Source organism: Cebus imitator, unplaced genomic scaffold (assembly GCF_001604975.1).
Source record: "Cebus imitator isolate Cc_AM_T3 unplaced genomic scaffold, Cebus_imitator-1.0 Scaffold539, whole genome shotgun sequence".
NCBI lineage: Eukaryota > Metazoa > Chordata > Mammalia > Primates > Cebidae > Cebus > Cebus imitator.
This window is the reverse complement of record NW_016107854.1, coordinates 1,244,597-1,265,170: the sequence shown is the minus strand read 5'-3', so window position 1 is coordinate 1,265,170 and position 20,574 is coordinate 1,244,597. Positions and strand designations below refer to the sequence as shown.

General features: G+C 40.1%; 1 protein-coding gene across 1 annotated transcript in view; it reads right to left on the bottom strand.

Moving 5' to 3' along the window:
• KCMF1 (potassium channel modulatory factor 1) overlaps positions 1-20,574 on the bottom strand; it is an 89,346-nt gene that overhangs the window by 19,872 nt on the left and 48,900 nt on the right. The window contains 2 exon segments of the mRNA XM_017514948.2: positions 3,564-3,703; positions 10,335-10,502. Of these exon segments, the coding sequence (XP_017370437.2) occupies positions 3,564-3,703; positions 10,335-10,502 (308 nt within the window).

The window sequence follows — 20,574 nt, the reverse complement described above, 5'->3', positions numbered from 1 at the left end:
CAACATGGTGAAACCCTGTCTCTACTAAAAATACAAAAAATTAGCTGGGCATGGTGGCACGTGCCTGTAATCCCAGCTACTCAGGAGGCTGAGGCAGGAGAACTGCCTGAATCCAGGAAGCGGAGGCTGCGGTGAGCCGAGATCGCGCCATTGCACTCCAGCCTGGGTAACAAGAGCGAAACTCTAACTCAAAAAAAAAAGGAAGAAAGACATTCCATTGAGCTAACTATCTGCCATGGCCAACGACAACTTCAGGCTTTTGGATCTCCTGCCCAATTAAACGTATTAGTTTATCCTACAAAATCTGCAGATATAATGAATATCTGACACTGGAGTTTTGCTTTGAGACTGACACTGGAGTTTTGCTTTGAGAATATACATAAAGCACTAGTGGATGATCTATGCTACATGGTCAGGAATTCCTTTTGGGCCTTGTAAAACCATCTAGCTTGTAGCTACCTGCACCTTGGCCATCCGTTTTGCCAAATACAAAGGTCCTTTCAAGAGTTGAGTGAGCACACTATTCAACTAGATTACAATCTAATTTTCTGTTGTTGCAGTGAACACATAATAAGTGTTCAACTGTAAGTGAAATTAACTTATAATTGTGAATTACTCCAATTAAATTTATTTTCCTTCTCAATTCCATTCTACCTACATCATAATGCTCAAGTTAGATTTGTCACTGGCTTCCAGAGAGCAGCATTTACATGTAATTTAGGAAGTCCTAAAAAGCAATTATGTTTTACTTTTAAACATGGTTCTTGTACAAAAGCTTACGTGTATGATGACACCTTGGGAATTCACAAAACCTGAAATAATATTATATAATTTAGCTATACTGAAAAATAATTCCAAAGAAATCAGAAAGCAGTTCACAAAAGAGCTTGTGCTCCTGTGAGAATCTAATGATGCTGCTGATCTGACAGCAGGCAGAGCTCAGGTGGAAATGCCCACTGGCCCACTGCTCACCTCCTGCTCTGTGGCGTGGTTCCTAACAGGCCATGGTCCGTCCGTGGACCAGGGGTTGGGAAACCCTGGTCTAGGGGGCACATGAAGGTAATGTGGACAAAGCAAGACAGCAAACAGAGCATTTAGAAAGGAACATGTTAAAAGGAATAGAAAAGGAGATATAGCAAGTTGTTGTGTAGATATAATCCCCCAAACCAAAATGATGTAAATCACTCTTGAATTCCCTAATTTAAAAATGTAAAACATTAAGGGGTGAGAGGGGACACACATTAATGTCACCTGGACATTTACATATAACTGTAGCACACTGGATGGTATGTTTCACATATGTACAGAGAGGCATTCAAAACACTTAACAACTGGTATGGCATAGGCATCAATCCTTCAAAATGGACACCAGTCAGCATGCTACACTTGGGTGTACCTGCTGAATGCCAGCCCTGCCTCTAGGACTTGACCCGCATGACCTGAAGAAATCCTGTAATTTTATATCAAAGATTCTTATTTGCTTGCCACTTTTCACTTTGAAATGTCTGGGCGTATGGGTGGGAACAGAGGCTGATATGGTACTCATGCAAAGACTAAGGGCTAATGAAGAGAGATAAATCCTTAAAATATTCCACAGAAACCATTATGAAAATACAGAGTGACAACTGCCTTGGGCTATGTACCAAAAGCCAGGAAACTTAATGACGGCATAAACACAACTCACGAGAAACAGACCATGAAACCATTTGTAGGTGGTGAGTATTTAATTTTCAAACTGTGTATCAGATATGCCAGATACACAAATTCTGAGAATTTACTCTCAGCGGGAAGACAAACAAACAAAAACAACCAGAGGCAAGGATATGGAAAACTGGGTAGTTGCCTTGCCCCTGTGGGGTGATGAAAATAGTATACTAGGGCCTACTGGCTGATAATAATAATTATTATAATTTTTGGGAGATGGTGTCTTGTTCTGTCACCCAAGCTGCAGTGCAGTGCAGTGGCACAATCATGGCTCACTGCAGCCTCAATCTCCTGAGCTCAAGCAGTTCTCCTACCTCAACCTCCCAAGTAGCTGGGACCATAGGCATGTGCCACCACATCCAGCTACTTTTAAATTTTGTGGAGACAAGGCCCCACTTTGTTGTCCAGGTTGATTTTAAACTTCTGGGCTCAAGTGATGCTCCTGCCTCAGCCTCCCAAAGTGTTGGGATTACAGGCATGAGTCACTGTGCACAGTCTGATAATGATTTTAAGGATGCCTAATTTACAATAAGAACTCTATGTTCACCTTATTGTATTTAGGTATTGTATTTTGTTAAGGATCCAAACTTAACAAAAATTAAATCAAAGAAAAATGATTGAAAGTTTTCCACAACCACCATTATGGAAATGCAACTGAGTCAGGATTCTTCATACTGGTATGTGGGACTGTACCAAAAGGAAGTAAAGTAAAAGAAAAAAAAGAACAAAATAAGAATAGTAGTAAAATGTGACAACTGTAGTTTGAGGCTCTCCTAGGTGCAAGATCAGAGCATTTCTGAGCTGTTAAGACAGTAAAATTTGGCTTGAGTTCTATATAAAATAAATTTATCCACTGTTTGAACTATAAATGTTATAACAACTTCAAGCATCAAATTAGCAGTGTCAATGGGAATAAAAGTAAACCTGTAGCAGAGTTAAGTAGAGACTCTGGAATCCAGAGGGACTCTAGCTGAGTCCAAACACCTGCTCCTGTCCCTTACTAGGCTGTATGCCACTGAGCATGCTACTTTATTTTTCTGGGTTTCAATTAATTTGTTTTGAGTACATTTAGGGGCCTATTAGTTGATGCAATGTGCAATTACTTGTGACAAAATTCTCCCAATTCATTATCTATAGGTTCCATACAAAGCCTTCACTTTACCTATTATTATCAATGGTAAAGAGGTGGGGGAGAGACTCTTTTAGGTGTACTTTATCATTTCTTGAAGGTGGATGCATGCTGACTCAGATGTCAAGTGAAAACTCCAAAAAGCTTTCAAGGTAAGACTTTCTTTGTGTATTATTCTGGGTCCATGGCCTTTGGCCACTGGAAAGATCAGGATAGGAAGAACTTCTAGGGACCCCAGAGCTTTGACCTAGGAAGCAAGAGATGTGATCTGATGAAAACCAGGTAAGATCAGTGATATGATACAATGAGATGTGACAATGGATTATTATGATACTACCAAAGGTTTTAAAATTTTCTTGTAAAGTTCCTTGTAGAAGAAAAACTAAGCACAGATAGCAGGGATACTATAACGAGAGATGCACTGCAGACTGCTGTCCTTTTAATCTTTCACAGTGCACTGAATAAAGGGCTCCTGAATTTGGTCAAGACAACATACTATGGTTTTAGCTACAGGTTAAGAAACTCAGTGTGGACAGTAAGGGGTATTATTTTGCAAAAATGCAGCCTCCCACGATGTATAAAATTTGCTGTTAAAAGATAATTTTAATAATTATGCAAACGGTATCAGTACACTGAGCAGGAAGTAGATGACAGTGACCTAGCTTTATTAATGTTAGAAATAACGTACTTTACAACATCATTTTAGTCATAAGGCTGCTGCTTCACTTACCACTTCTGTTGATGTTTCTGCGTGTTCAGAAGTAACATGCTCTTGAAGAGATGTCTCCGTATAGCCCATTTTTCCACAATAGGGACAAGTAAAAGACTGTGGCTGCTCTACAGAGAAAGCTTCCCCACCATAGTATAAATCTGAAAAATAAAGTAGAATTGCATTGAGGAATATTAGTTTTTAAACATATAAAAATGTAATCATATAGTACAATAATGTAAAAAAGAAAGTGTAGGCCAGGAACAGTGGCTCAGACCTGTAATCCCAGCACTTTGGGAGGCGAAGGTGGGTGGATCACTTGACGTCAGGAGTTCAAGACCAGCTGGGCCAATGTGGTGAAACCTCATGTCTACTAACAATACAAAAATTGGCTGGGCATGGTGGCAGGTGCCTGTAATCCCAGCTGCTCCAGAGGCTGGGCCAGGAGAATCACTTGAACCCAGGGGGCAAAGGTTGCAGTGAGTTGAGATTGTGCCACTGCACTACAAAAGAAAGTGTGCCTAAAATATTCAACAACCTCACTTGGTCAAGGAGCGCTAAGGTACCTGTTTACATTTGTAATATCCTTATTCCCAGGAGGACTTCATGGTATTCCTCCAAAATTCCTTCCCCAGATATACAGCTTTAAGAGAGAACTAAGCAAACAACTCCATCCTCCTTCATTTATTTGAAACATGGCTCATTTCACACCTGGCTCTAGTTTTATTGCAATTTACTTTTTCCTTATCTGTATATACTGTGGCAACACTGATACCAACAGAAAAAATCAGCAGGGTCTATCATGTAACAAGGACAAAAGTGCTCAGAGGGAAAGAACAAACAACCATGATCAATATGAGAACCCAGATGTATCTACATGCTGCTCTTAGAGAAGGAAGGACCCTAAATATTTCATTATTTTGTAAATACTAACTTAAGGTAGTTCCAACAAAATTAAAAAAAAAAAATTTTTTTTTTTTGAGAGAAGGTCTTACTCTGTTGCCCAGGCTGGAGCACAATGGCACAATCACAACTCACTGCAGACTCAGTATCTGGGCTTATATGATCTTCCTGCCCCAGCCTCCCACATAAGTGAAGTATAGGTGTGTGCCATCGCGCCTGGTTAATTAAAAAAAAAAATTTTGTAGAGACGGGGTCCCAGTATGTTGGCTAGGCTGGTTTTGAACTCCTAGGCTCAAATGATCCTTTCACGTTGGCCTCCCAAAGTGCTTATTCCTGGGATTACAGGAATAAGCTACCATGCCTGGCCTGTCACAGAATATTTCACACAATTGGGTTACTGGAAAACTAACCAGTTAGAGTCTGTGAGAATAATCTGTTTACTTCATAAGTGTATCTCAAGGAATAAGTCTATTTTTTCCATTAGGTATCTGCTATGGTTCGAATATGGTTTGTCCCCACCAAAGCTCATGCTGTGGCTTGGTCTCCAATGAGGTGGTGTTGGAAGGTGGTGTCTTTAGGTGGTCCTTATCTCAAAAGGGAGTTCTTGCTCTCTCAGGACTGAATTAATTCCCTCAAGAGTGAGCTGTCTTAAAATGAGGCTGCTTGTCACTTACAACTGTTTGGTCTCTTTGCATGTGCCCACTTCCCCTTCTGCTTCTCTGCCATGTTATGACACAGAATGAAGCCCTCACCAGAAGTTGACCAGACACAAACGCCCAATCTTGGCCCTTCTAGCCTCCAGAATTGTGAGCTAAGCAGACCCGCTTCCTTTAGAAATTATCTAATTTCAAGGGTTTTCTTACAGTAAGAGAAAAAAGAGTTAAGACAGAAACATAAAATAAAATGAAAGTATATTCAGTATGTTATGCCACTACAAAGGATTATTTGATTATTTAGCATAAAACAAACAACAAATTTGAGAGAGCTTTTGTGAGAAAAGATAATGGAAGAAAGTGTTTATTACATGATAGATTTGTTCATATTCGTTTTTAAGGAGATTTAAATTATCATAAAAGTTTTTATGCATTATGTATATATTGATCATTTACTAGGTGCACAAGATTTGTCAGGTGGATTTGGAGTAGCTGGCGATAAACGTATTAAAAAGAATAAAACTCCCTCATCTGATAAAGGGCATCTACCAAAAACTTAGCAAATATTATATACTGGTGAAAGACTGGATGCTTTCCCCTAAGATCAGAACAAGACAAGGTTATGCACTTTTGCCACTTCTATTTAGTATTTTACTGGAGGATGTATCCATAGTAAATGAAGGGCATCCAGATATAAAGGAAGAAGTAAAATGATCTTTATTTGCAGATGACATGACCTTGTGTACAGAAAGTCCTAAGGAATCCACTTAAAAACTCTTGGGGCCAGGCGCAGTGGCTCACGCCTATAATCCTAGCACTTTGGGAGGGCGACAGGTAAATCAATTGAGGTGAGGAGTTTGAGACCAGCCTGGCCAACTGGTGAAACCCCACCTCTACTAAAAACACAAAAAGTAGCTGGGTGTCATCGTGCATGCCTGTAATCCCACCTATTTGGGACGCTGAGGCAGGAGAATCGCCTGAACCTGGAAGGTAGAGGTTGCAGTGAGCTGGGATTGCACCACTGCACTCCAGCCTGGGCAACAGAGGGAGACTCCATCTCAAAGAAAACAAACCAAAAAACAAACAAAAAACCCCATAAAACCCTCTTGGAATGAATAAACAAGTTCAGTAACATTGTAGGATATAAAATCCATATGCAAAAAAATCAATTGTTTGTCTATACAGTTGCAATAAACCATCCAAAAATAAAAATAAAAAAACAGCTGAGCATGGTGGCTCATGACTGTGATCCCAATGCTTTTGGAGGCTGAGCCAGGGACCACTTGAGCCCAGGATTTTGAGACAAGCGTTTGCAATGTAACAAGATTTCACCTCTACAAAAAATTTAAAATTCAGCCAGCTGTGGTGGCATGTGCACGTGGTCCCAGCTACTTGGAAGGCTGAGATGGGAAGATCACTTAAGCCTGAGAGATTGAGGCTGCAATAAGTCATGATGGCACCACTGCACTCCAGCCTAGGCAACAGAGAACCCATTTCAAAATAAATAAGTAAAATTCCATTTACAATAGTAAAAATAATACAGATGTTCCTTGACTTACAATGGAGTTATGTCCTAATAAACTTGATAAACTCATTTTAAGTTGAAAATGTGTTCACTACACCTAACCTACCAAACATCATAGCTTAGCCTAGTCTACATTAAATGTGCTCAGAACATTTATGTAACCCTACGGTTGTGCAAAACCACCTAATAAAGCCTATTTTATGTAATTTATTGAACACTGCACTGAAAATGAAAAACAGCATGGTTGTATGTACTTAAAGTTCCATTTCTATTGAACAGGTATTGTTTTTGCACCACTATAAGATCAAAAAATCATACACGGAATCATCAAAAACTGGGGACCATCTATGTTTAGGAATAAATTCAACGGAAGTGCAAAACTCACTGTGATAACTACAAAAGTTTGTCAAAAGAAGTTATGGAAGACCTACATACATGGAAATATATCCCATGTTCATGGATTAGCAGATTTAATATTATTAAGACAGACAGTAATACTCTCCAAACTAATCTACAGATTTGACAGAATCCCATTCAAATCCTAGTTGGCTTCTTTGCAGAAACTGACAAGCTGATTCTACAATACAGAAATGAAAGGGACACAGAATACCCAAAACACTCTTGAAAAAGAACAAAGTTGGAAGACTCTCACTCTTCTGGATTTCAAAGCTTACTATGAAGCTACAGAAATCAAGACAGTGTAGTACCGGCATAAAAACAAACATACAGGCTGGGCATGATGGCTCATGCCTGTAATCTCAGCACTTTGGGAGACTGAGATGGGCAGATTACTTTGAGCTCAGAAGTTTGACACCAGCCTGGGCAATGTGGCAAAACCCCATCTCTATAAAAAATAAAAAAATTAGCCAGGCGTGGTGGCTTGCACCTGTGGTCCCAACTACTTGGAAGGCTCAGGCTGGAGGACTGCCTGAGCCTGGGAAGTGGATGATGGAGTGAGCCAAGATCACACCACTGCACTCCAGCCTGGGTGACGGAATGAGACCCTGTTTAAAAAACAAACAAACAAACAAACAAACAAAAACACCAGACAACAGAATAGACTGAGAGTCTAGAAATAAACCCTCATTGATAGTCAACTTATTTTCAACAAGAGTGCCAAGACAATGCATTGGGTAAAGAATAGTCTTTTCAGGCCGGGTGTGGTGGCTCACACCTGTAATCCCAACATTTTGGGAGGCCGAGGTGGGCAGATCACGAGGTCAAGAGATAGAGACCATCCAGGCAAATATGATGAAACCCCATCTTCACTAAAAATACAAAAAAATTAGCTGGGTGTGGTGGCGCAAATCTGTAGTCCCAGCTACTTAGAAGGTTGAGATAGGAGGATCAGTTGAACTTGGGAGATGAAGGTTGCAGTGAGCCAAGATTGCACAACTGCACTCCAGCCTGGTGACCGAGCGAGACTCCATCTCAAAAAACAAAAAACAAACAAAAAAGAATAGTCTTTTCAACAAAAAATATTGGGACAACTGAATATTCACATGCAAAAGAATAAAACTGGCCCTTTACCTCATTTCATATATAAAAATTAATTTTAAATGAATCAAAGATCTAAATGAGCTAAAACTATAAAACTCTTAGAAGAACATACTGGTTTAAACCTTTGTCACTTTGAATTAGGCAGTGGTTTTCTAGATATGGCACCAAAGGCACAACAAATGAAAAAATATATAAACAGGACATTATCAAAATTAGAACTTTTGTGCTTCAAAGCACACCACCAAGAAAGTGAAACACAACCCACAGAATGGGAGAAAATTTTTGCAAATTATCTATCAGATAAGAAACTTACATATGGAATAAAGAACTATTACAATTCAATAACAAAGACATATCCAATTAAAAAATGGGCAAAGGATCCTGATATTTCCTCAAGGTAGATATACAAATGGCCCATAAGCACAAGAAAAGATGCTCCACATAATTTTATTTCAAAAATATAAATCAAAACCACCTGAGATACTATTTTATACCTGCTAGGAAGGCTGAAATAAAAAGGACAAATAAGTGTTGGCTAGGTAAGAAATCATAGCATGAGGCCAGGCATGATGACTCACATCTGTAATCTCAACACTCGGAGGCACAGGCAGGTGGATCACCTGTCAGGAGTTCAAGATCAGCCTGGCCAACATGGTGAAACCCCATCTCTACTAAAACTACAAACATTTGCTGAGCTTGGTGGTGGGCGCCTGTAATCCCAGCTACTCGGGAGGCTGAGGCAGGAGAATAGCTTGAACCCAGGAGGTGGAGGCTGCAGTGAACCAAGATTGCGCCACTTCACTCCAGCCTGTACGACGAGTAAAATTCCATCTCAAAAAAATTATAGTGTGAAACATTTATATATTTTCTTACAGACAATGTCTTCTAATGAATTGTACAAACAATTTGCTTTTTTTTCCCCTTTGAGACAGCATCTCTCTTTGTTGCCCAGGCTGGAGTGTAGTGGCCCAATCAGGGTTCACTGCAGCTTCGACCTCCTGGGCTCACGTGATCCTCCCATCTCAGCCTCCTAAGTAGCTAGGACGACAGACATATGTGTGCTACCACATCCAGCTAAGTTGTTGTATTTTTATTATTTTTTTTATTGTATTTTTTTTGGGGGGGATGGGGGCAGAGACAGGGTTTTCACCATGTTGCCTAGGCTGGTCTCAAACTCCTGGGGTCAAGTGATCTGCCCGTCTAAGCCTCCCAAAGTACTGGGATTACAGGTGTGAGCCACCACACGCAGCCAACAATCTGCTTTCTGGTCACTACAAGAGGTATTACTGCCAGGCATGGTGGCTCACACTTGTAATTCCAGCACTCTGGGAGGCCAAGGTAGACGGATAACTTGAGGTCAGGAGTTCAAGACCAGCCTGGCCAACATGGTGAAACTTCATCTCTACTAAAAATACAAAAAAATTAGCTGGCCATGGTGGCACACACCTGTAGTCCCAGGTACTCAAGAAGCTGAGGCATGAGAATGGCTTGAACCCCGCAGGCAGATGCTGCAGTCAGCTGAGATCGTGTCACTGCACTCCAGCCTGGGCAACAGAGTGAGGCTCTATCTCCAAAGCAAACAAACAAAAAAACAAAAACAAAAAACCACAGCTGGGCATGGTGGCTCACGCCTGTAATCCCAGCACTTTGGGTGGCCAAGGAAGGCAGTTCACAAGGTCACAAATTCAAGACCCGTGTGACCAATATGGTGAAACCCCATCTCTACTAAAAATACCAAAATTAGCTGGGTGTGGTGGCGTGTGCCTACAGTCCCAGCTACTCGGGTGACTAAGGCAGGAAAATCGCTTGAACCTGGGAGGTGGAGGTTGCAGTGAGCTGAGACTGCGTCACTGCACTCTAGCCTGGATGACAGAGCAAGACTCTTGTCTTTAAAAAAAAAAAAAAGAGCTATTACTTGGGTTTTAATAGCAAGAACAGAAGACAGACCGTATTTTCTTCTTTACTGAATTGCTCTTCTACTTCATACCTTGTCTGTTTTATGTATTTCTGAATGGCTTTTTTAAACAAGTAAACTATGATTAAGATGAAGAGACAGAACTGCTTAGAATATAAAAGTAAGATTTATTTCATTTTTAGTGAATTTGGGGCCTCATGGTTTGCTGCTGGGGAGTTTTAGAACACTTTGCCTTACTTCTTCACCCATACATAAAATTCTAAATAAGGTAATTCACTAAATTTTTCATTACTTACCAAAATCTACCCTTGTTAATATGCACTGCATTGGGTGGTCAGTTGTATGCCTTGTTGTTGTTGCACCACTTTCATAACAAGATGCACAAAGATCGTAATCGTAGCAAATTAAACACTTATATCTGCGACCTCGAAAATTTCCTTTTAAACATGCATCACAGCTGACACCTATAAAAAAAGAAATATCTTTAGTTAGCAGTTGTAAAAAGCCACTCTTGATTTCATTTTTATAAATGTTTCAGGTGCTCATTTAACCTCATACATCCTTTCCAAAATGACTAGAAAGGACATAGTAAAATGATATGGGTATTTTCAGCCATGTGGTGAATTCATTACTCTGATATATACTCCAAATGAAAATAATTTAAAATGACTGATACAGGCCGGGTGCGGTGGCTCATGCCTGTAATTCCAGCATTTTGGGAGGCCAAGGCAGGTGGATCACTTGAGGTCAGGAGTTTGAGACCAGCCTGGCCAACATGGTGGAACCCCGTCTCTACTAAAAATGCATAAGTTAGCCAGGCGTGGTGGCAGGCGCCTGTAATCCCAACTACTCAGGAGGCTGAGAATTGCTTGAACTCAGGAGGCGGAGGTTGCAGCGAGCCAAGATCACGTCACTACACTCCAGCCTGGGCGACAGAGACTCTGTCTCACAATAAAAAATAAATAAATAGGGCCGGGCATGGTGGCTCACGCCTGTAATCTCAGCACTTCGGGAGGCAGATCACCTGAGGTTAGGAGTTCAAGACCAGCCTGTCCAACATGGTGAAACCCTATCTTTAAAAAATAATAATAATTTAATTAAAGTAAAATGACTGATACAATGTAACGCCCGCTCCCCCACCCCCCAAAAAATGCCTTGATAAGTCAGCAAGAAGGTAAAAACCAAGAGAAAGAGGAACTGGTAACTGGAAGCACTGAAGGGGGCTTTTCACCATGAGGATATTTGCCAGAGCAAAATCTGAGCTTAAGTTCCACAACATTGCAGGACAAAGGCCTACTGAAGGTGGAGTAATTAACAGAAGATTTCTCATAAAACCAAGACTCTAATATACCCTCAATGCCTGTGTGGGATAGAAATCCTCCCTAGGGGATTACAAAAATTACCCTAGTGAAGGCCCCCTGCCTTGGGGGCACAAAATAACAAAAAGCAATAACCAAAACCAGTCCTCATGGGTTTATAGCCCAAATTCTACCAATGGTTCCAAAGAACTTGGGTCAAGAATTTTAAGTAGTCTTAAATTAGAATTGCCACCAAACATCTGGCATAAACAAACATCCAAGGAATAAGTTCATAATTCATATCATAAAATGCATACAAAAAAACAAAGCACCATCAGAAAGAACTAGCAGGAGTAGCAGAATCAGACAGTCATTGAGTTCATATCAGAATTTGGAATCAATTCTTGATCTGTTAAAAGAAATAGCTCAGTATGGTGGTTAACAACTGTGATCCCAAGCATTCTGGGAAGGTAAGACAGGGGAATGGCTTGAGGCCCGGATTTCAAGACCAGCCTAGGCAACAGAGAGAGACTCTGTGTACAAAAAAATTTAAAAATTAGCTGGGCCACTTGTGTCCTGTGCCTGTAGCCCTAACTGCTTGGGAGGTTGAGGTAGGAGGAATGCTTGAGGCCAGGAGCTCAAGGCTGCAGTAAGCCACGATCACACTACTGCACCCAGCTTGGGTAACAAGACCCTGTTTGAAAAAAGAAAAAAATAATAATAAAGAAAGGAAAGAAAGAAGCTTGAACAGGGCTGGGTACCACAGTTCACACCTATAATCCCAACACTTCGGGAGACTGAGACAAGCGGGCTGCCCGAGGCCAGGAGTTTGAGACCAGCTGAGGCAACATAGAGAGATCTCATCATCTCTACTTGTTAAAAAAAAAAAAAAAAAAAGCTAAAATTTGCTGGGTGCAGTGGCTCATGCCTGTAATCCCAGCACTTTCGGAGGCTGAGGCGAGTGGATCACCTGTGGTCAGGTGAATTCCATCTTTTAAAAATGCAAAAATTAGCTGGGCGTGGTGGCAGGTGCTTGTAATCCCAGCTACTTGGGAGCCTGAGGCAGAAGAATCACCTGAACTCAGGAGGTGGAGGTTGCAGTGAGCTGGGATTGCCACTGCACTCCAGCTTTGGTAACAGAGAGAGACTCTGTCTCAAAAAAAAAAAAAAGTTAAAATTTAAAATTCAGTGGATGAGTTTCATAGTAGGAAATTTTATTCATATGTGATATGCTTGTTTATGTTGAAAACTCAAATACAGCTAAGTTATTAGAATTAAGTAGTAAGCAAGGCTGTTAGAGACCATTTAAATAAAGTATTGATTGTCTTTCTTCATTGCAAAACAGATAGAAAAACATATTATTAAAAATATGTCATTTATTACAAAAAAATTAGCTGGACATGGTGGTGTGTGACTGTAATCTCAGCTACTCAGGAGGCTGAGGCAAGAGAATCACTTGAACCCGGGAGGCAGAAGTTGCAGTGAGCTGAGATCGCGCCACTGCATTCCAGCCTGGGTGACAGAGTGGGACGCTATCTTAGGGAAAGAAAGTCATTTATGATTTCATCTAGATGTGTCAAAATCAAAGAGAAAGAAAGTAGAACAGTGGTTACCAGAAACTGGAGAAAAGGGAGAATGGGGAGTTAGGGTTTAGCAGATACAGAATTTTTCAAGTTTGGGATAATGGAAGAATTCTGGAGATGGACAATGGTGATGGTCGCAAGAATGTGAACATACTTAATGCTACTGAATTATACACCTAAAAGGGGTTAAAACAAATTTTATGCTATGTATGTTTTACCACAATAAAAAAAATATGCCACTTGCAACTGCATTTTTAAAAAGTGCTTCTAAATAAATCTAACCAAAGATAGGCAGCCCTTTATGAAACAAATTAGTAAAAATGTATTCAAAGACACTTAATAATTGACGTTCATAACAAAACATCAATTGATTGGTGGATTCAATACAATTATAACTAAAATTTAAACAGAATTTTTTTGTGGGACATGATAAGCTAACGCAAATTTTGATGCAAGTTACAAAAAGGGCCAAGGGCAGTCAAGATGCTCCGAAGAAAAACAAGATAGAGGGACTTGTTTTACGTATCAAGAGCTACACTAATAAATAATAAATAACACAATAACAAATAATAAAGCTATAATAACAAGATGGAATGGCACCAAGGTAGAGACAAACTGGCCTATGGAATAGAATGGAAAGCCCACAGCAATCACTAAAGAACATTGAGAAAAGAAGAGAATGGACAATAAATGGCGCTGAATAGGTGATTATCTACATGTGGGGAAAACAGAATTAGATCTCTTCCCCATATCCCATATACACAGAAATTCAATTCCAGATGGTTTAAAGACAGATTCGAAAGAATAAAAAATGTCTCTAGAAGACAATACAGACTATTTTTATGAGTTCGAAGTAGAAAACAATTTCTTAAATCTTTCTCTCAAATGCATGCGTGCACGCGCACACACGCACGCACACACACACACACACTCTCTCTCTCTCTCTCTCTCTCTCTCCCCCTTCCTCCCCCCAAATCATAAAGAGATAAACTCAACTTTATTAAAGACTTTTTCTTCATCTTCTAACAGCCTACAATGATTGAAAATACAAGGTTCAGAAACGAGCGATATGTACAACATACATAACATACATGACAGACAAAAGTTTGTTATTCAGAATGCATTATAAACTCTTACATATCAGTAAGTAAATAATGAACACTCAATAAAAAAATGGAGAAACCTGTCAAAGGGCAATCAAAGAATAACAAACATAAATGGCCAGTAAACATATGAAAAGATGCTCAATCTCATTAGTCATCAAAGAAGTTCGTGATTAACATCTGTGAGAAACTACAAGTTTCACGATATCAAATGCTAGTGAAGATAAAGGGCAGCAGAAGTGTTTATACCCTGCTGGTGGGCATATGTATCAGCATAACCACTTTGAAAAATTTGTTCATATTTTAGTCAAGTTAAACACATATACTTCCAATGATACTATAATTTCACTCTTAAATACATTCCCCGGGGAATCTTTTGTCTGTGTGCACCTACAGAATGTGGAAAAATGTTGACCGGCAGTTTTTGTAACTGAATTTTAAAAAGGCTATTAAGATTCAAAGGCTCAACAGTTCCAATATTCACAGAATGAACTAGAAAAAGAATGAATCACAGCAACAGGTAAGAATATCTGTCTCAGATGAGTGAAAGGAAGTCTCAAAGAATACATATAAAGTTGAAAGCCGGTATCTAGTTTAGGAAATCAAACATGTAGTAAAACTATAAAAGGAAAATGAGGGAATGATAAAATTTTGGTCAGTGGCTCCCTCTGGGGGGTAAGGGGATGAGGACATGAGTGTGTGGAGCTTTTAGGGATCTTGAAAGACAACCTTTTTACATCTGGCCAAGAGGATCTTGCAACCATTCTTCTCATTTGCATTTATTTTACGAAAATTCTCATATATACAACCAATATATATATATATATATATATTTTTTTTTTTTTGAGACGGAGTTTCGCTCTTGTTACCCAGGCTGGAGTGCAATGGCGCGATCTCGGCTCACCGCAACCTCTGCCTCCTGGGTTCAGGCAATTCTCCTGCCCCAGCCTCCTGAGTCGCTAGGATTACAGGCACGCGCCACCATGCCCAGCTAATTTTTTGTATTTTTAGTAGAGACGGGGTTTCACCATGTTGACCAGGATGGTCTCGATCTCTTGACCTCGTGATCCACCCGCCTCGGCCTCCCACAGTGCTGGGATTACAGGCTTGAGCCACCGCGCCCGGCCACCAATATTTTATTTTTAATTCCTTCCTTCCTTCCAAACAAAAAACAAAAATAGAAAGTAAAGCTGGAATTGTTTACAATAACCTCTGGGCTGTCAATTCAAGGTGAAAAACTGGAAAACCAGCATAGTTTTGGCAGATTGTAGATTTCTTTTTGAACAAGGTCTCAAAGTCACCCTGGCTGGAGTCTAGTTGCACAGTCTTGGGTCACTAAGGCCTCGATCTCCCAGGTTTAAGCAATCCTTCTACCTCAGCCTCCTAAGTAGCTGGGACTACTGGTATGCACCACCATGCCCGCATAATGTTTGTATTTTTTTGTAGAGATGGGGTTTCACCATGTTGCCCAGGCTGGTCTCAAACTCCTGGACTCAAGCAATCTGCCTGTGTCAGCCTCCCAAAGTACTAGGATTATAGGCATGAGCCACTAAGCCTGGCCTAGGTTGTAGATTCTTAATGTTTGTTGAATGAATATGTTTTTATCTAAAAAAAGAACAAACAAACATGGGATTCCCTGTTATTACTTAGCCATTAACAATGAGCACTTAGACAAATAACTTAATGTTCTCTGCTCAATTTTTCTTCATCTATGAAGTCTGATGTTCTCTGCTCAATTTTTCTTCAACTATGAAGTCCGCTACGAGAATCAAATGAGGAAAAAAAGACATCAAAGTCCTAAATTTTAATGTGGCAACACTGTTTCATTCAGATGTAGTAAGATTATTTTATCACTTTCTTAGAATAGAATTTAATCACTATAATATACACAACCTTTTAAATTAGTTTTCAAAATATCCTTCAAGATCCTGAGATCTCCAAAGCTGTACCGAGACTCCCTAATCAACTTACAATGAAAGCCAAACGATGGCATCATGGCAGCAATTTTTCAGCAAATTCAACAAATACTGATTATCTAATATGTAATATGTTTTAGGTGCTGGGAATACAGCAATGAACAAAACAAAGCCCTGCCCCCAAGAAACTTAACAGTTAGTGGGTGAAGACAAGCATAAAACAAAAGTTGGCTAAGTGTGGTGGAGCATGCCTGTGTAGTCCCAGCTACTCAGGAGGCTGAGGTGGGAGAATTGCTTCAGCCCAGAGGTCAAGGCTGCTGTGAGCTATGATCATGCAACTGCACTGTAGCCTGGAGACGGAGCAAACCCTGACTCAAAAAAAAAAAAAAAAAAATTTTGTAGAGGATGGTGAAGATAAGTGCTATGGAGAAAAATAAAGCAGTGAAGGTAGTGGGCAAAGAAAGTATTAATAGCTTCCATGCCAGGTGCAGTGGCTCAGGCCTGTAATGAATCCCAACACTTTGGGAGACCAAGGGGGACAGATAGTTTGAATGCAGGCATTTGAGACCAGCCTGGAAAACATGGAGAAACCTTATCTCCACAAAAATACACAAAAATTAGCCAAGGTGTGGTGCTGAGTGCCTGCAATCCCTGCTACCCAGGCTGAGGGGGAAATGACTGCTTGAGTGTAGGAGGTTGAGGCTGCAGTGAGCTGAGATTGGGCCACTGCACTCCAGCCTGGGTGCCAGAGTGAGACCCTATCTCAAATAAAAACAAAACAAAACAGTTTCCATGAATGACAATGCTTTAAGCATAACACTAAAAATAATCCATGGGGGGAGATACCTATTTAGGTTCACAAATAAAAGTTTAATATGATGGTATAATAGTATTGACAAACAACTGTAGTGTGAATTTAGGTGCCAGGAAGGTAAATCCAGCTCTAAACTTTTTGGTTTGTGGCATGCCTTTTCTTTCTGAGGTGGGGATGCCTACTGGCAAGTACAGATGAACAAAGCTTAAGGCATCTGTGCATGGTGATACTGCCAAACAGAATATGTTTCAGCAAAAAGATGCTGATACTTAGCCCTTGCTCAGTCTACATTTGTGATTTAATTCAAAGCTACCTAAATGGTTGAATAAGGGATGGATGGTGGTAGTCTCCGTCTTCACTTAAGCCCAGCTAGAGTTCTGTAACCATAACACTGAAAGGCCTTTTATGATTCAAGGTAGTATTTCAAATACGCACACACACACACACACACACACACACACACACACACACACACACACACACATTCTCTCTCTCTCTCTCTCTCTCAAGTCAAACAGGTAAGTTTACAGCAGGGTTTCTTACAACGTAAGATTCACTTTATTAATAATAATCTATGTGGCGGGCATGCTACAGGGCTTTTTTTGGTGATTAGTGTACTATGAATGAGTCGGGGCAGGGTGTGGTGGCTCACACTTATAATCCCAGCACTGTGGGAGGCCGAGGCAGGCGAATTACGAGGTCAGGAGATCGAGACCATCCTGGCTAACATGGTAAAACACTGTCTCTACTAAAAATACAAAAAATTGGCCAGGTATGGTGGCATGTTCCTGTAGTTCCAGATACTCAGGAGGCTGAGGCAGGAGAGTCGCTTGAACCCAGGAGGTAGAGGTTGCTGTGAGCCGAGATCGAGCTACTGTACTCCAGCCTGGGTAACAGAGACTTTGTTACAAAAAAAAAAAAAAAAGTCGAGGGAAATAAAAATGTTTTAGAACATAGTTTTTCCATATAGCCTGATATCATCCTTTCTCGTTGTCTTGTTTACGACAGTTCTGCCCTTTAATTCCTTCTGTTGTCATAAACTTGTTAAAGTTAATATTTAATTTTATAGAACATTCATTTCATACCACCTAAGTGTCTAAATAAAAGCACAGAAGCACTGGTTTTTTTCAGTTTCTCAATAGTAGCCCATTGTCCCCCTTAGAATGACTCTTATTCAATACAGAGGCCCTCCTAAGCATCTCTCAGAATTTGTGTCATTTTATGACACAGACTAACAAAACCTGCTCTGCTACTCTCAACTACAGGTAATCTAAAGTTCCTATGGGAGGAAATAAGTTAGCTCTTTGCTGCAGTTCCTTGGTTAACAGTAGTGATTCTACCTGGTATCAGGAAGTCACAGAAATCTGAAACAAAACAGATACATGGCATATGTAAAATTATACATTCCTTCACAAGAAGAATGAAGTCACTTCTGATGAGATATCAGTACATTGTATTTAAGATTAAAAATGAAAGTTCTGGCCAGGTGCAGTGGCTTATGCCTATAATTCCAGCACTTTGGGAGGTCAAGGCAAACAGATCACCTGAGGTCAGGAGTTCAAGACCAGCCTGGTCAACACGGTTAAAACCTCATCTCTATTAAAAATACAAAAATCTGCCAGGTGTGGTGGCAGGCTCCTGAAATCCCAGCTACTCAGGAGGCTGAGGCGGGAGAATTGCTTGAACCTGGGAGGCAGAGGTTGCAGTGAGCCGAGACAGCACCACTGCACTCCAGCCTGGGTGACACAGCGAGACTCCATCTCAAAAAAAAAAAAAAAAAAAAAAAAAAAAAAAAATCAAAGTTCTGAGAAGTATTGTAACAGAAACAACAGTTCAAATATTGTAAAATAAAATAATGCTTTGAGAGGCAAAGCTGAATAGCTACTAGTTGTCTAGATAGCACTGAGATCCATTACATTAAAAAATATTTAGGATTCATTTACCTTATACTACATATATTCTGCAAAAACTGAGTTAACCAAATAATAACATGTGCAACCCATCACTGGATAATCTAGCTTAGTCATACTGTGTCATATAGAAGTTGAGAAATCACTAGTTTGTAAAATGGTAACCTGAACAAGCTATATCATAAGGTTACAGTGTTATATTTGTAGTCCCCCATCCAATCAAGTTCACCCAGCAAGAGAAATGAAAATGCTAGGAAATATAGTTTAATCCAGTTTTTGACATGTCACAGGTAAAACCTACATGAAAAAAATGGTGTATATCTGACAATCACCTATCTGAAAAGTTATATCTGAACACATTCCTATTCTCAGCATATATCTTGTATTTAGCAGTTGTGTAAAACAAATGAAAGCTATGAACTAAAATAGGAGAAAAGGATGCCCTCTAGTGGGAACACATTTTTTAAAAGCCACTGAAATAATATGTAGTCTTTTCTTTCTTATTAAAAAAAAATAATAAAAGAGATTTTAAATATTTGTTTACAGCTTTTTAAAGGAGAAAATCTCAGGTTGATATACCTTTTACTTTTTAATAGAATTAATTTTTAGCTAGGGAACAGAGAGTTGATGGGAAAGAAAAGGTCAACAAAGGGCAAGTTATCCTCAAGAAAAACAGGTAAAAAAAATACAACAGGAAGTCAACCCCATCTGGAATTTGAAGGCTTGGGATTTTATAGCACTTGCCATTGACAACCAATTTTGACTTCTAGCTACTACGTGATTTGGGAGGGTTGGGGGAGGGAGATCCTCTTTTTGTTCTTTTTTTTTTTTTTTAGATGGAGTCTTGCTCTGTTGCCCGGCTGGAGTGCAGTGGTGCGATCTAGGCTCACTGCTACCTTCTCTGCCTCCTGGGTTCAAGTGATTCTCCTGTCTCAGCCTCCCGAGCAGCTGGAACTACAGGCACATGCCATCACTCCCAGCTAAGTTTTGTATTTTTAGTAAAGATGGCATTTCATCATGTTGGCCAGATGGTCTCGATCTCTTGACCCCATGATGTATCTGCCTCAGCCCCTCTTTTCTACTTCTGTGAAATGTCAGTATATTTTCTCTTCAAGGCCCATGCATCTCTCCAAGTGTGACTTTTTTTAAAAAAAGGGTGTGTATCATATAGGCTATATAATTTTGATACTGAGAACTGCACAGAGGACAATGCTATTAAATGATAAAGACAATCTCCAAGAAGAGGCTGTATTTAAGCAGCTGAAACACTGTACAACCCTTGGAAGAGGATCTCAGATGAACATAAAAGCAAGTAAAAAAGATGAACTTTGGGAGGTTGAGGTGGGATGATCACCTAAGGTCAGGAGTTCAAGACCTCAAGACCAGCCTGGCCAACATTGTGAAACCCCATCTCTATTAAAGATACAAAAATTAGCTGGGTATGGTGGTGGGTGCCTGTAATCCCAGTTACTCAAGAGGCTGAGGCAGAATCACTTGAACTCGGGAGGTAGAAGTTGCAGTGAGCCAAAAATCGAGCCATTGTGCTCCAGCCTGGGTGACACAGCGAGACTTCATCTCCAAAAAAAAAAAAAAAGGATGAACTATAGTATAAGTAACTCAGTGAAAAGCAGAAGTAGCCAAAATTATTTTGCTTGAAGAAACTGGTCAAAGGATACTTCCAGAAGTAAAACTGCTGGAGGAAGGAAATCTAAGACAAAGTTTATAAGGCTTCATAAACTGGGAGCCTAGATCAGGAGTGGAGAGCTTTTTTACCTTCTACTTAAGAATCACAGAGGAGCCGGGCGCGGTGGCTCAAGCCTGTAATCCCAGCACTGTGGGAGGCCGAGGCGGGTGGATCACGAGGTCAAGAGATCGAGACCATCCTGGTCAACATGGTGAAACCCCGTCTCTA